The following is a 14,127-nucleotide window of genomic DNA, read 5'->3' on the forward strand; positions in this document are numbered from 1 at the left end:
TATAAAGCTCTAAAAAATCATAGCCAAAGCTACAAAGGTACGTCGCCATAGAAACATTCATAAACAATCTTACATTCAAAACCTATTCATAACATACATCATCCGTTAACTCATGACTAATCTTCAGTTGTAGCAATAGATCTATTCCAGGCAGACTCAATCCAATACATAGGTAGCACATGTTCCTCGGACATGGGGCAAGAACCACATGCAAAAACCTCATCCTCCTCGGCCCTCAAAGCCAAGAAACTCTTAGCATCCACAACTCAAGGGTCTAGACCAAAAAGCATTCACCCCACAGATTGACAAAAGAGTAAGTCTAGAGATAAATACAACCTTATTCAACAAAATGCAATGAAAAACTGCAAAAAAACCAACAGAAAAACACAAAGATCGCTGTGAGAGTGCAAAAACTCTCACCAATCTACTCCTCCTCAACCCATCAGCCAGGAAAACTACATCCTTCTCCACATAGATCACTCATGAGAGCAAATCTATGGAGAAAAGCTCTTATTCAAAACATCAACAACAAGCAAACCAGCCAACAAAACAGCAACAACCGGAGTGGAAGAGATGATAGGCACTAGCTAGCGTTGGTGCATGGTGGAGCGGATGGAGGAAATGGGCGGCACAACACCTTGGAGAGCGGATAGAAGAGGCCAGCGTTGCTGCTTTATGGCTGGAAAGCACCTACAAAAACAGAAAGCCAAGAAAAAAAAAACAGAAGGGGAGGGGGAAGTAAGAGGGGGGAGGGGGAGAGGAGGAGGGAGGCTCCCTCCTCTCTTTGAATCTTGTTCTTGATGGTAGCCTTTGGTGAAGGTTTTGGAGGCCTGAGGATTCAATTATTTGCTTTGCTTTGCTGCAATAACACACATATTTTAGGCCTAGTGGAAGAGTCGTTTAATAAGAACTTGTAAATGCTAGAAGTCGTTCAGCTGAAAACCATGCTAAAAATCGTGGTGCAAAGCACCTTTTCTTTGCCATCGTTCTTGTTCAGGATTGCTCATTGTATCTTTAGATTTGTTTATGATAGCCACATGTTTCCAATGTAGGACATAAGAACTAATGTGCCGCTGTACTATATCCCATCTGGGTGAGCCTTCGGAAATTTTTTGGTCTCATCATAATAGTATCTACGGGTGATTTTCAAGTATATGCTATATTCCATTGGGGTGAGCCTTACGCTTTTTCCCTGTGTATCAGGGATCATAGCAAATCTAAGAGTCCAAGGCATTATTATGAAGCCAAAGAAAAAACATTGTGTTAATATGAAGGACGGATCAAAACCTGCGAAGCAATTCGTGGTGTTCCAACGAGTTCAGATCCTGTGTAATGAGACTACTCATTACATGTGCAATAGGCAACCTCATGTGAGAGGGCGTCCGATCCCCACCCTATTCAGACAAATGTCCAGACAGCCGGAAAGCTCACCTAACCAAAAGATGTCTTACCTAATAGATAGGGCCATTTACATGTTAGTCTGGTAAACAATCAACTCAAATGGCATATCAACTTATTCAATTAGGATATAAATTTCCTACAACGAAATTTTTTTTACAATCCATTCAACAATGCATGTCTTATCATAATTCAGGAAATGAAACGACTCTCTGATCCCAACACAATACAAAATTTCAACTGTTTGCACACTAATCGGATCAATAAAATAGTTCACTAAACCAGAAAGCAGCCAAAGTACCAAATAGCCAATGTGACCAATGCATTTCAGCATGTTAAGAACCTCCTAAGTTTAGAAACTAAAACTCCAGTACAACCAATGCAAGGTAAAGTTCAATTAATAATGCCACAACCACCAAGGACTCTCCCAACGTGGACTAGCTTTGAAATACTATTGCTTGTTTTGAGTGATATACTTTGTAAGAACATAGCAGCCATGTGGGAAGTCTGTGTAGTAGTTCTCTATGGTGGCCTTGGTTTCAAACCCGAATTTCTTGTAAAAGTTTATGGCATTCTCATTGTTTGTCTGCACACGCAAGTAAACCTCAGACACGTTTTGCTTGGAGCAGAGATCAAGAACATGGTTCAACAGCCTTGTACCTGCCAAATCCCAGGATTACATCACTACACCTGCAAATAACAGAGCTTTCATCCAAAGCATGTGGAGAAAAGCTTTTTTCGAGAATAAACAGAACTAAGGATTAAGAATTCCAGCCAAAAAATATGTTGGAGGTTTGTTCTTTGTATTTCTTTCTTAATTTCACACGACTTCAGATAATTTAACAGCAACTCTAGTGTCTAAAAAGTTGCAAAACTTAAAATTATTATGACATTTTCACGTCAAATTAAAGTGGGCTTTGGTGATGGTCGGAGATAATTTAGTTTTGGACTCCATATTCTGCATCGAACAACAAAGACAATAAAGTAAAATAAAACAAACCATTCCACGAACAGATAAAGACTCTAAATACAAACAAATTCCATGTGGTTTAGCCGCTAGCATCAACCTCTAAACGCCACTGGTCTCCTAGGTTAATGAAGAAAAGGAAAAAAATCAATGGAGTCATTCCTAGGGGTTCAATATTTGGCAGAACTTCTAGGTGGAATTTGAATTAGAAAATCCATCTTAAAGATACGAGGTTTAGCCAACTCCATATAAAAGATAACAATTATTTCTAGCAAAAGTAGCATAAGCACTTCAAAAGAAGAGATATGTCCATGTTGACACAACACTGTTATAAATATGTCCCCTGCCATCAGAATTTACCCACAATTTAGTTTTAATCTTTTGAACCTGTACATAATGTTCATACAGTGCTAACATCGATTGATCACATAAAAAAATACCAAGAAATGATTGTTTCCTTTTGAAATTGGAACAACATATTCTTGTTAGAAAGATATTGTAAGCATTAATACCAAACACAAGAGAGAAAGGAGGGAGGGAGAGGGGGCTAACATTATGGTAAAACAGAGTAAACCAAGTAAAATTATACATTGCGTATAAAAATATACGAAAGGACAAAACCAATTAATTCTTATCAATGTTCAGCAAAAAGTGCGTGGATTTCTCCTTCATATTCCCTTTTTAATTTCCACACAGTCTTCATTTCACACAACTTCAGACTATCAAACAGTGAGTCTACTGTTTAACAAGTTGGAAAACCTAAAGGGCCACTTTAACCAACATAGTTTACCAGTTTGGACCAAGTCATATCAACAAGCATACTAACCCTTAAAAAAAAAAAAAAAAAAAAAAAAAAATCAACAACCAAGATACCATGGCTTCACAAACAAACTCTATACACAACTACAATCAAAAAAAAGATAAGTTGCACACTTACCAATGCCCAAACGCTGATATGATTCTAAGACACCCAATGTCATGATATAAACACGGATAGCCCCACCTTCCTTCTTCTCAAGCCGGCATGCAATTGAACCAACATTGATATCACCAGAGTATGCTGAGAAAAAAAAAAAAAATCAAAAGAACCAACACTTTAGGATGACCAATATATTTATTGATTTGGGCTATGAAGTTACACTTCAAGACAATTAGTGGATGTGAGACAGTATAAAATCATGAGTTTTGAACAAGCAGCTATACATTAAATTTCTGTAATTGTGCTCTGCATGCACTGTTTTCCCGTTCCTTTTTTTTTTTCCTGGATGAGTTGTGTTTTAATATACCATGTACATCCATCATATGGTCTTCCTTGCTGGATTCTATTGTTAAGAATCCCAATCAGTTGGGACTAAGGCTTATTTTAGGTGCGTGGATTTGTCTCTTCCTTAGGCATATGTGTAGTTTTGGAGGTTAAATGAATAATTATCTTCGACAGACATCAATTTTTTTTTATAAGATCTTCGAGAGACATCATAGGCAACGGGAAACACATGCTCAAACCATAAGTGCCTGTAAACTAGTTAATAAGGAAGTAAATAATAATATAATAACCGACATCAAAGATGGAAAAATAAGCACCACATGTTGTGTAGTGAGAACCTTCAATCCTTCATAGCAACAAAATTAGGTTTCAGAAATTACTTGACACCAGAAGTTATGAATGCAGGAGCTAGGAAAAAAAGTTTCAGGGGAATTCGAGACCACAATACTGTAAAGTGATGCCATTTCTAATTATCTTGACATCCAACATTTTTTTCAAGGATATTCAAATACCATTTGCATTTTGCAGCATGGAAGAAATTCCATTAAAAATTCAGGAATTATGAGATCATCAGATAAGATGAGAATACATGGCAGTCTTAAAAAATACTGAAGCTCTGTTACAAAATAACTTTCAGCATACTGTATCAAAAGGGAAATATGTGAAATGTAACGCAATCTTTGCAAAACAAAGGTGTGCTGAAGCTTGGACAGTACTAAGACAAAAGGTTTTGACATCCAAGAATTCATCTGTTAACATTTACAGAGTATTCATATCATTCAAGAAACTCACTAGTGATTCAGGAACTAAGAGATTGTTTGATAAAAGTTAAGAAATAAATTGCTATCTTAAGAGTCACTGAAGATCTCTGTTACAGAGTAAATAATTGGCATACTGTGATCCCAAAAAAAAAAGGACATAACAATGTAACACAATCTTTTGCAGAAGTAAAATGTATTGAATCTTGGATGGTAATTAAAAAGAAAAAATAGCGTGAACACACCAAAAATGAGGAATGTTAAGGACAGCTACCAACCAACTAGTATGAGCTGGTGAAATGACAAGATGAAGACCAAAAAGGGTATACATAATGAACTGACACGGAAAAACATGTGGCCTTTAACATTACTTAGAAAATGGTACTGAACAGCTATGGATGTTGAAAAAGGATTCAAGCTGATAGTATTGTTTTTGGATAGAAATGACTTTTCTCTCTTCTCTCTCTTCCACCTCCGCCTGAGTGCAAGCGTGTGGGTGGCGTGTGAGTTCTGTTTGGGTGTCTAGTCTGTGAGTGGATTGGTTAGTGTTATGGCTGATTCGAGAAAGTGGTCTGTGGAGTCCAAGAAGTTTGAGTTACTGATAAAAAGTTCAAGGGTAAGGATTTTTGAAAGAAGCAATAGGATACAAAAATCCATTTTTTTGAAGAAGGATGAGCTGCTGTGGTTGGTGCGCATTGTCGAGGCATTGGTGGCAGGTGGACACTTCTAAGGTTTTTTGGGACCAATCCAGAACAGGGTTCCCAAGGATTATTGCGCAGAAATGTTCCAACAGGAATGGACATTTTCTGACTGTAGAAGAATTCGAGGGAAGGCAAAGAAGAGGATCAATTATTATACCAAAAGGGCGAGTTGGTCAAGGTTGGGAACGTTTCATCTCGGAGGTTGGCTAAGTCTTCATTGTGCGAGGTCAGGGAGGTCAGGGTAGATAAGAAGAAGTTTGAGGGGGCGGGAAGGAGAAGTTTTGCGGAAGTGTTGGGGTCATCGTTGCAACCGGCATATGACTATTTTGTTGCTTATTCCGAGCCGATAGCCAGGGTGCCTAGATGGCTGAAGGAGGCCGCTGCAGAGAAGGATAAGCCATGCCATGCTTCCACGGAGCAGGGGTGGGTTCGAACAAGGCGAGCCCTCAGGTGAGGACTGGTGGTGGGTGCGTGGAGGGACCAATGAAAAACCAGTTCACTGGCACGAAGGGAATGAGCAACCTAAAGGCAGGGGAGTCACGTGGTGGGTTCAACAGAATTCCAGCAAGAAGGAACCAGTCTCCGGCGAGCAGGTTGAACTCCTCGGCAAAGATGACAGCTTCGGAAGTTGGAGCTGATCACGTGAAGAGATGGGAGGGGGTAGGTAGGATCGAAGAGCAGGCCTGGTTTCGTGTGAAATCTAAACTCATTAATGCGAAGGAGTCGTTGAGTAGGCTGAGGGGAGAAATTGACGTGGGACTAGATAGGTTTGATTGTGTAATTAAATATCTGGAGGAGAGGAGTGGTTATACAAGGCCTGGTGGGGCGTGCGTCTGTGGTCTGGCAGGAGGGGTCTCATTCAAACAAGGGGAGGCCCAGCCCAAGATGATTAATATGGAGGATAGTGTTATGGAGGGGGAGGATGGGTCTAAGGGGAAAGGCCAACGGCCCAAGAGAAAGAATAAGGGGAAGAAGAAGGTGGTCGTTGTTTATAGGCGTAGGAAGGTGGGCCTGGGGCTGGGTTTGACCAGCCCACGCTCGTCGGGTCCAGAAAAGGCAAGACCCAAGGGCTCGCCGGAGGTGTTAAACTCGATCAGCTCGCAGGTGGGTTGCCGAAGGACTCCGGCAGGTGATCCAGGTGTGTCGTCCTCGGCGGCAACAGGGGCACACACGGAGGAAATTCTTATTGACCGACCCGGTGAGTTTTCTTGTGGAGAGGAGGCGTCGATTCTGGCCGGAAATAGTTGCTGCACACCGGCAGTCGTGATTAAGGATAGGGGGGAGGATTTTTCGTGCCAGACTAGGCCGGAGATGCCGTCTGTGGTGGTCGCCGGCGAATCAAAGTTGGTCGGCAACATTTACAGTGCTTCGGCGGTGACTCTGTCAAGCCAGACAATGTCGGAGGTGCCACTTTTGGTTGCCGCCGGTGAGGATTTCGAGTGGGTTGAGCCTGGGGAGGCTTCTGGAGCTGGAGGAGCTCTAGGGATGGTGGTTTTGGGCAATGGGGACGCTGTTTCGCACTAGAGGACGCCGGTGATAGCAGGTACAGTGAGTGAGAGCAGTGAGTTGGTGCCATGGTCAGGCGGCGATGTGTTCCAGGTTGTCAGTCAGGTTAGTGAGGGACTGGGTCAAGTGCAGGAACAAGTGTATAATGGTGGGTTGAATGATTTTTGTCCCGCTTGGGATGGTGATCCTTCAATTATAGGATTCTGATGTTCAGGTTTGGTTGAGTCTCGAGAGGCTAGTCAGGTGGGGGTAGCAAAGAGTTGTGGGGGTGAAGTCATTGTTGATGCTAGGAGTAAGGAAGTGGGGAGGGCAGGGGGCGTGCGGAATAGAGGGGCCTTCGCCTTTGAACAATTATGGGCCTAATTCAGGGGAGGTGGCAGGCTATTCAGATTGGGTTATTCAGTGTGCCAATGAGATCTATCCGATCGTGGGGATTTCGTATGCCAGTCATAAGCTGCAGTTGTTAGCATTGTTAACCTCTCTAGAAGAGAAGCGCCGAAATAATGGGATGGTAACTACTTCAAGTAGCGGCACAAAGGGTAAAAAGGAGATGAGGAATTTGGAGTGCTCGGTGACTTATGATGCCAGAAGTGGGAGCTCGGTTCGGGGAAACAGGAAGGGGAGGGGGAATGTAGTAGTTTTATGAAGATAAGCATACTCTCTTGGAATGTGAGAGGGTTGAATAAAAGGGATAAACGCTTGAGGGTGAGTAATTTGCTTAGAGATTGGAATGCAGATGTTGTTTGCCTTCAAGAAACCAAGATCCAGTGTATGTTTAGAAACATTGTCTGCAGTTTATGGAGGCGGAACCATATGGATTGGTGCTGTTTGGATTCTAGTGGGGCCTCGGGTGGTATTTTAATCATGTAGGATACTAGGGTGGTGGAGAAGATCGATGTCTGTATAGGGGATTTTACCCTGGCCGTGTCTTTCAGGAATGTGGTAGATCCCTCTGTGTGGGCGTTTGCAAGGGTGTATGGTCCGCATATTGATAGGGATAAAAGGCTCCTTTGGGATGAGTAGGCTGGGGTTCTTAGTTGGTGGAACTTGCCATGGTGTATTGGGGGAGATTTCAATGTTACTCGATTCCCTAGTGAAAGATCTGGTGGAGCTTGTTTGGATTCTGCTATGATGGGTTTCTTTGATTTTATCTCTGAACAAGGGCTTATGGACCTTCCCCTTGTCAGGGGTGCTTGTACTTGGTCGGTTTCTCAAGATCCTCCGCTATGGTCTAGGATTGATCGGTTTCTTGTTTCTCCGGATTTGGAAGCTTGGTTTCCAGGGGTGAGGCAGAAGAGGCTTCCACGTCTATGCTCGAATCACTTCCCAATCATTCTTGAAATGGGGGAGGTCTCCCAGGGGAAAAGGCCATTCAGGTTTGAGAATGTGTGGCTTAAAGAGGAAGGGTTTGTTGCCTTAGTGAAACAATGGTGGGATTCTTATGAGTTCCAAGGTACGCCGAGCTTTGTTCTCGCTCGCAAACTCAAGGCCTTGAAGCTAAATTTGAAGACTTGGAATGAGGAGGTGTTTGGTAACATTAAGAAGAATAAGCGGTCACTTATTGAAGATCTTCGGGCGTTTGATGAGTACGAAGAAAGTAGGGCTTTGAACGAGGAGGAGTTAACGAGGAAGGCCGAGGTTGTTCGAGAATTAGAGAAGTGTACACTTATGGAAGAGATTAGTTGGAGACAGAAATCTGGGGTGTTTTGGTTAAAGGAAGAGGACAAGTGCACTAAATTCTTTCATTCCATAGCCAACTCTAACAGAAGATATAACTCGATAGAGTCCCTTATGATTGGGGATAATCTTTCTTCAAATCAAGATGAGATTAGTGAGCACATTGTTGATTTCTACCAAAAGCTCTTTGCTGGACAGCACAGTTGGAGGCCTTTGGTTGATGGTATCTATTTGGATTCTATTTCGGAGGGAGAGGCCAGCTGGTTGGAGAGAGATTTTGAAGAGGAAGAGGTTAGAAAGGTCGTGTTTTAGATGAACGGCAATAAGGCTTCGGGCCCCGATGGGTTTTCTATGGCGTTCTTCCAAGCTTGTTGGGATGTGGTGAGGGAGGACATTATGAGGGTCTTCAGTGCTTTCCATGCGGGCGGGTTGTTTGTAAAGAGCCTCAACGCCTCTTTCATTTCGCTTATTCCGAAGATTCCCGGTGCCATCAACCTCAAAGATTTTCGCCCGATTAGTCTTGTGGGAGGTATGTACAAAATTATATAAAAAGGTTTTAGCAAACAGATTGAAGGTTGTGTTGGACAAGATCATCTCCAAGTCGCAAAATGCTTTCATCAAAGGTAGGCAAATTCTAGATCCCATCTTGATTGCCAATGAATGCCTTGGTAGTAGGCTGAGATCTGGGGAGCCAGTGGTCATTTGCAAAATGGACTTGGAAAAAGCTTACGATCGTGTGAATTGGGGATTCTTGATGTACTTGCCGAGGAGGTGTGGTTTTGGCGGGTTTTGGTGTTCTTGGATTCAACATTGCATTTCCTCGGTGCGGTTCTCGATTCTGGTAAATGGGTCTCCTAAAGGTTTTTTTAGCAGCTCCAAGGGTTTGAGACAAAGGGATCCACTCTCTCCTTTGCTGTTTGTGTTTGCGATGGAGGTTTTGAGTAGGATGATTACGGCGGCGGTTCATAGAGGGCTGTTAGAAGGCTTCAAAGTCGGCAACACTACAGGCTCTCATCTTTTATTTGCAGATGACACCTTGATTTTTTGCAATGCTGGGCCTGCCCAGTTACGTTACTTGCAGAGTTTGTTTTTGTTGTTTGAAGCTGCTTCCGGGTTGAAGGTTAATTTGGCTAAATCGATGCTTATTCCGGTGGGGAATGTGAAGCAAGTGGATTCGTTAGCCGGTATTTTAGGGTGTGAGGCAGCTACTTTGCCAGTGAAGTACCTTGGTCTCCCATTGGGAGGCTCTTATAAGTCCAAGCATATTTGGGATGGAGTGATCGAAAAGATTGAATATCGGTTGGCCAGCTGGAAAAGGTTGTATTTATCGAAAGGGGGTAGGGTCACCCTAATCAAGAGCACTCTTGCTAACTTGCCCACTTATTACTTGTCTCTTTTCCCTATTCCGGTGAGTGTTGCTAAGCGCATTGAGAAGCTTCAGCGCAATTTTCTTTGGAGAGGGATAGGCGAAGAGTTCAAATACCACTTGGTGAAGTGGTCGTAGGTTTGCGCACCGATCACGGAAGGAGGGTTGGGGATCAGGAACTTATTGGTCTTCAACCGCGCTCTTCTAGGGGCGTTATGGGTCGGAAAGAGATGCTTGGTGGAGAGTTGTGGTAGATGCGAAGTTTGGAAGCTTATGGGGAGGGTGGTGTTCTGTTGAGCCTGGAGGATCGTTTGGGGTAGGGTTATGGAAGAATATTAGGAAAGGGTGGGAAACTTTCAAAGGCTTTACGAGATTTGAAGTGGGGGATGGGTCTAGGATTAGCTTTTGGCATGATTGGTGGTGTGGAGATTCAGCGCTCAAGATAGTGTTCCCGATCCTTTATAGTATTGCTTGTGCGAAGGATGCCTCAGTTGCGGATAACGTGGAGATGCTAGGTGGGTCCAACCAGTGGAATGTGAGTTTTTCGAGGGAGGTGGATGCCTTTGCCTCTTTCTACCAGGTGTTACATTCTACTAGAGTGAGAAGAGGGTCGGAAGATAGATTATGGTGGAACTCTTCTAAAAGAGGTACGTTCAAGGTCAAGGCTCTCTTTCTCTCCTTGGCATGCTCGAAAGGGAGGAGGTTCCCCTGGAAGAGTGTATGGTGGACACAGGCTCCTCCAAGGGCAGCGTTCTTTGCGTGGTCGGCGGCTTGGGGGAAAATTCTGACCTTAGATAACCTCAGAAAGCGAAATGTGATTGTGGTAAACAGATGTTGGATGTGCAAGATGAGTGAGGAGACGGTGGACCATCTTCTTCTTCATTGTGAGGTGGCGTCTGCTTTGTGGAGTGCCTTTTTTGGCCGGTTTGGGTTATCATGGGTAATGCCTGGTCAGGTTTTTGAGTTGCTAGCCTATTGGTGGTCTACAGGAAGGGGGGGGAGTGCTGCAGTCTGGAAGATGATGCCTACTTGCTTTTTTTGGTGTATATGGAGAGAGAGAAATAATAGGTGCTTCGAGGATGAGGAAAGGTCTTTCGAGGACATTTTATCCTATTGTTTCCATACTCTGTATCTTTGGACTGTAGCGTTTGTTTTCCCGGTTTCAATTAGTTATGACGATTTCCTTGTACGTTTTTCCCTTTCTAGTTAGGTGATCCTCTTTGTATACTTTCAGTGTACTTTGGGGCACCTACCCTTTTAATAAAGTCAGTTACTTACTTATCAAAAAAAAAAAAAGGATTCAAGCTGATAATCAAAATTGATTGGAATTAGGCTATTCTCGGTTTGTTCATTTACCTTTCCTTTTCCATCCCTAACACATCTAAACAACCTCAGTGTATATCTTCAAGAAGCTAATGGCTTAAAAATTATGTTGTTCTTCATGTGAACATAAAATGAATTGTTAAAACTGCACTAATTCCCCTACAAATAGGGAAGTTAAGAGTAAATACAATAACCACTCAAATTGGATTTGAACTAATTGTAACTTTAGAACTAAAACAGTAGTCAAGAACTTGCAACGATTATAAGGGAAAAAAAAATTCTGACAATAGCTATGTTATATATTTCTTATACTTTATCCAACAATCTCAACCATGCCAAAAAACAATCTTAGAGGACCCAAATGGCCTTATTACAAAGCTCAAGTGGTAGTGAAACTATCAAAAAACTTTAGGGGAATGGACTACACCAGTATATAAAGCCTCTTACAGTTTCAAAGGAACTCCTCTATAGATGGAGCGAAAATTAAACACTAGGATTTTTTTCATTTCAATACTGAACTAGAATCTCACCCTTTATCTTCAATAATATAATTCTCTCATGAGCTTTGAGGGTATCAAACAGGAAACACAAGATTTAAGCCTATGTTCCAGACGTTCCAAATGATAAAAAACACAGACCTCAGAACACATATCCAAAACTACCAAAAATTGATGTTATAACAAACACCTTTTCTTACCCATTTATGGTGAAGCCTTAAGACTAGGTTACTAACACAAGCTAGGGCCTGAATGATAGCAACCAAACGAAGCAGATTCTCTTTTACTGTCTAGGGGTACTTAATTGATTAATAAAAAGCTACGGCCTTCATTATCATCAAAGCACTGATGAAAAACTAGGGCCTATCCCACGGTTTTTCAACAGCATATCTGTTTTGTTTTTTTTTTTTTTTTTTTCACTTATCGAGAAAAGAAAGCATGTCTCCTTCAGTGCATCCAAATGCTTCAGAAAAATGGTCAAAGAGTATCACTTTCTAATGCATTAAAGAGGGAACCCAAAAACCAAAATTCCACAACAAAAGCCATGAAGACACGATTAACAACTGCATTATGAAAACAGCATACGTAAATTATATCGCAATAATAAGCAAAATTCATAGAATCCATAGCAGAAGCATACGAACGTTAGAAACTATTGCGAGCCTAGACAAATAAAACCCTCATAGACGACTCAAAAATAAGCAAATCCCAGTAAATATATCTCAATAATAAGCATAACCAATGAACACTGTAACAGTAAAACTACTCAAGAACAGAGAATAGAATGGAAATAAGGAAAGAACTTCTTCTTCATTGAATAAAGGGCCAATTCGAGATGGCTAGTCTCCTACAAAGCATTTCAAGGATGCTTAAACCTCCAAGGTTCACAATGAACATTCTACAAATTCTTTGATACCTTTACAATTATCTCAAGAGTCTTATATAAACTCAACTCTAACTACTTGGGCCAACTACTAGGCCTAACTAACAACTAACCTAGTAACATAAATGGGCTATAATATCTATCTACTTTAACCCATTACAAACACATAGCAAAACGTCGCTGAGAAAATCAGAAACTGTTACAAGCCTAGACCAATAAAACCCGAGTAGAGATTTCCGGCTGCCAAAATTGTCAGCCAAGCGTCAGCCATTTTTCCTTCTTTTTTTTTTCAATTTTTTATTTTTTTTTTAATTGAAGAAGAAAGATAGGGGAATCTAAATTTGAGGTATTAGCACTAAATTTGAAGCATTAGTACTAAATTTAGGATGATCGAATCCATTTTAAGTGATATCATCCCTAATCTTCTACCCCTAGGTTTTAGTTTTGAATTCAAAAACAAGTATTGAAGCATTAGAACCTAAATATTAACTCCTAGAAATTTAGCTAAAAAAAAAAGAAAAGAGGGAAATTTTTTTTATTAATATTTTTTAATTTTTGGCAGACGCTAAGTTGGCAGCCGCATAGAACGAAACAATCGAATCCCAGAAAAATAAAATATTATAAAGGACTAAGCCAGAGCCAGAAACGGAAAAATTAAAAAACGAACCTAGCTTGGTGAACTCGCCAGAAGCGAGGGCATCGGCGTAGAGCGTGTCACAGTAGCTTTCGCCGAAGAAAGCCCTGTCGAGCTCCTTCAACTGCATCAAGTTCTCGTTCCTTACTCCGTCCAGCGATATTGGGACCTCAAGCCCAGCCCCCATGTTTTTACCAAATGTCGCCGGAGAAAGAGAGGCTGGGCTGGGCTCCGGCGTCGTCTTTGCTGCCGCCGGAGAGAGAGAGGGGACGGAAAAAATTTGGGGTGAAATCACTGAGTGGCTTGAGAAATTTTTTTCTCTTGCGTGTGTGTGTGAGAGAGGGGTTTAATTTTTCTTTTTTTTTTTTTTTTTGAATTTTTGTATAATCATGTCGGCCACATCTTTAATTTTGTTTCTCTTAAACAGACTTGGCTTTATAATCTTAATCATGTGATATTGCTAATCCATGCTCTAAAACTATAATTTTTTTTTAGAATTGTACAAAATATATATATATATATATATTTGTTTTTTTTTTTTTTTTTTTTAAAGGAAAGTTGATCTAATTTCATTAATAGTGATAAAAACATAAAAGCTCTTATAATCACACTTACAGTTCTACAAAATCATCGTCGAAGTTAAAAAATTACACTATAAAAGTCAAAAACATACAAATCTTACAATAAAAACCAATCTATAACGTCAAACATTTACTATTCCAACCCGATCTTCAGTTTACTAAAAACAAAAAATAAGGTTCCATTTAAGGTTTTTCCCAAAATACATTATTACATTGGGTCGGCCCTGCTAGTACTGCTGAGGTAGCAGAGGATGTTGAGGCATCAGGAGAGAATTTGGCTTCTGGGTTTTCCACAGAATCTCCTAATTTCCCCACAAACGTCTTGTTTTGGGGTAACCAGACTCACTGACTCAGGTAAGTTCTTTGGGTGCTTGTTTGGAAGAAGGCCCTTCTTCTCAATGCTGGGTTTCTTTGAATTTCTGGGTTTCTTTGATCTGAATTGCTTTCATGCATCTTTCCAAAGATGGGTCTCTCTTCAATCCAAAGACATGGATGATTCGGAGTCGCTGGCCAACCATGGAGGATTCCAAATTTGGGAGAAAATTATAAAATGCTGTTGATTAAGAAAGAAA

At 41.2% G+C, this 14,127-nt stretch overlaps 1 protein-coding gene across 6 annotated transcripts; it reads right to left on the reverse strand.

Annotated features, from left to right (window-relative positions):
• Positions 1-8: 8 nt before the first annotated feature.
• On the reverse strand, positions 9-13,344 carry LOC132189117 (uncharacterized). Of its 6 annotated transcripts, none has more exons than XR_009441008.2 (5): positions 13,008-13,344; positions 3,303-3,425; positions 1,875-2,058; positions 1,288-1,451; positions 9-859 (listed from the first exon to the last, which is right to left on the reverse strand). XR_009441008.2 is itself a non-coding variant. In XM_059603650.2 (4 exons), exons 1-4 carry the CDS (start codon positions 13,159-13,161, stop codon positions 1,448-1,450), a joined length of 465 nt encoding a protein of 154 aa, XP_059459633.1. In that variant the 5' UTR covers positions 13,162-13,344; the 3' UTR covers positions 9-1,447. The 6 variants fall into 6 exon arrangements, 2 of the variants coding, with proteins under 2 accessions (XP_059459633.1, XP_059459632.1); XR_015909062.1 differs by having other exon boundaries at positions 9-1,192; XR_015909061.1 differs by having other exon boundaries at positions 9-1,217.
• Between the last annotated feature and the right edge of the window lie 783 nt (positions 13,345-14,127).

Source organism: Corylus avellana, chromosome 9 (genome assembly GCF_965113065.1).
Source record: "Corylus avellana chromosome 9, dhCorAvel1.hap1.2, whole genome shotgun sequence".
Taxonomy (NCBI): domain Eukaryota; kingdom Viridiplantae; phylum Streptophyta; class Magnoliopsida; order Fagales; family Betulaceae; genus Corylus; species Corylus avellana.

What these genes read in the sequence shown, in the direction of transcription:
- LOC132189117 (XM_059603649.2), bottom strand. Translation starts at nt 13,161, where the DNA reads ATGGGGGCTGGGCTTGAGGTCCCAATATCGCTGGACGGAGTAAGGAAC. An exon ending in TGGCGAGTTCACCAAGCTAG is followed by an intron (nt 3,426 to 13,007) that starts GTTCGTTTTTTA and finishes TTTTTTTCTCAG; the next exon opens with CATACTCTGGTGATATCAAT. An exon ending in ATATCAGCGTTTGGGCATTG is followed by an intron (nt 2,059 to 3,302) that starts GTAAGTGTGCAA and finishes GGGATTTGGCAG; the next exon opens with GTACAAGGCTGTTGAACCAT.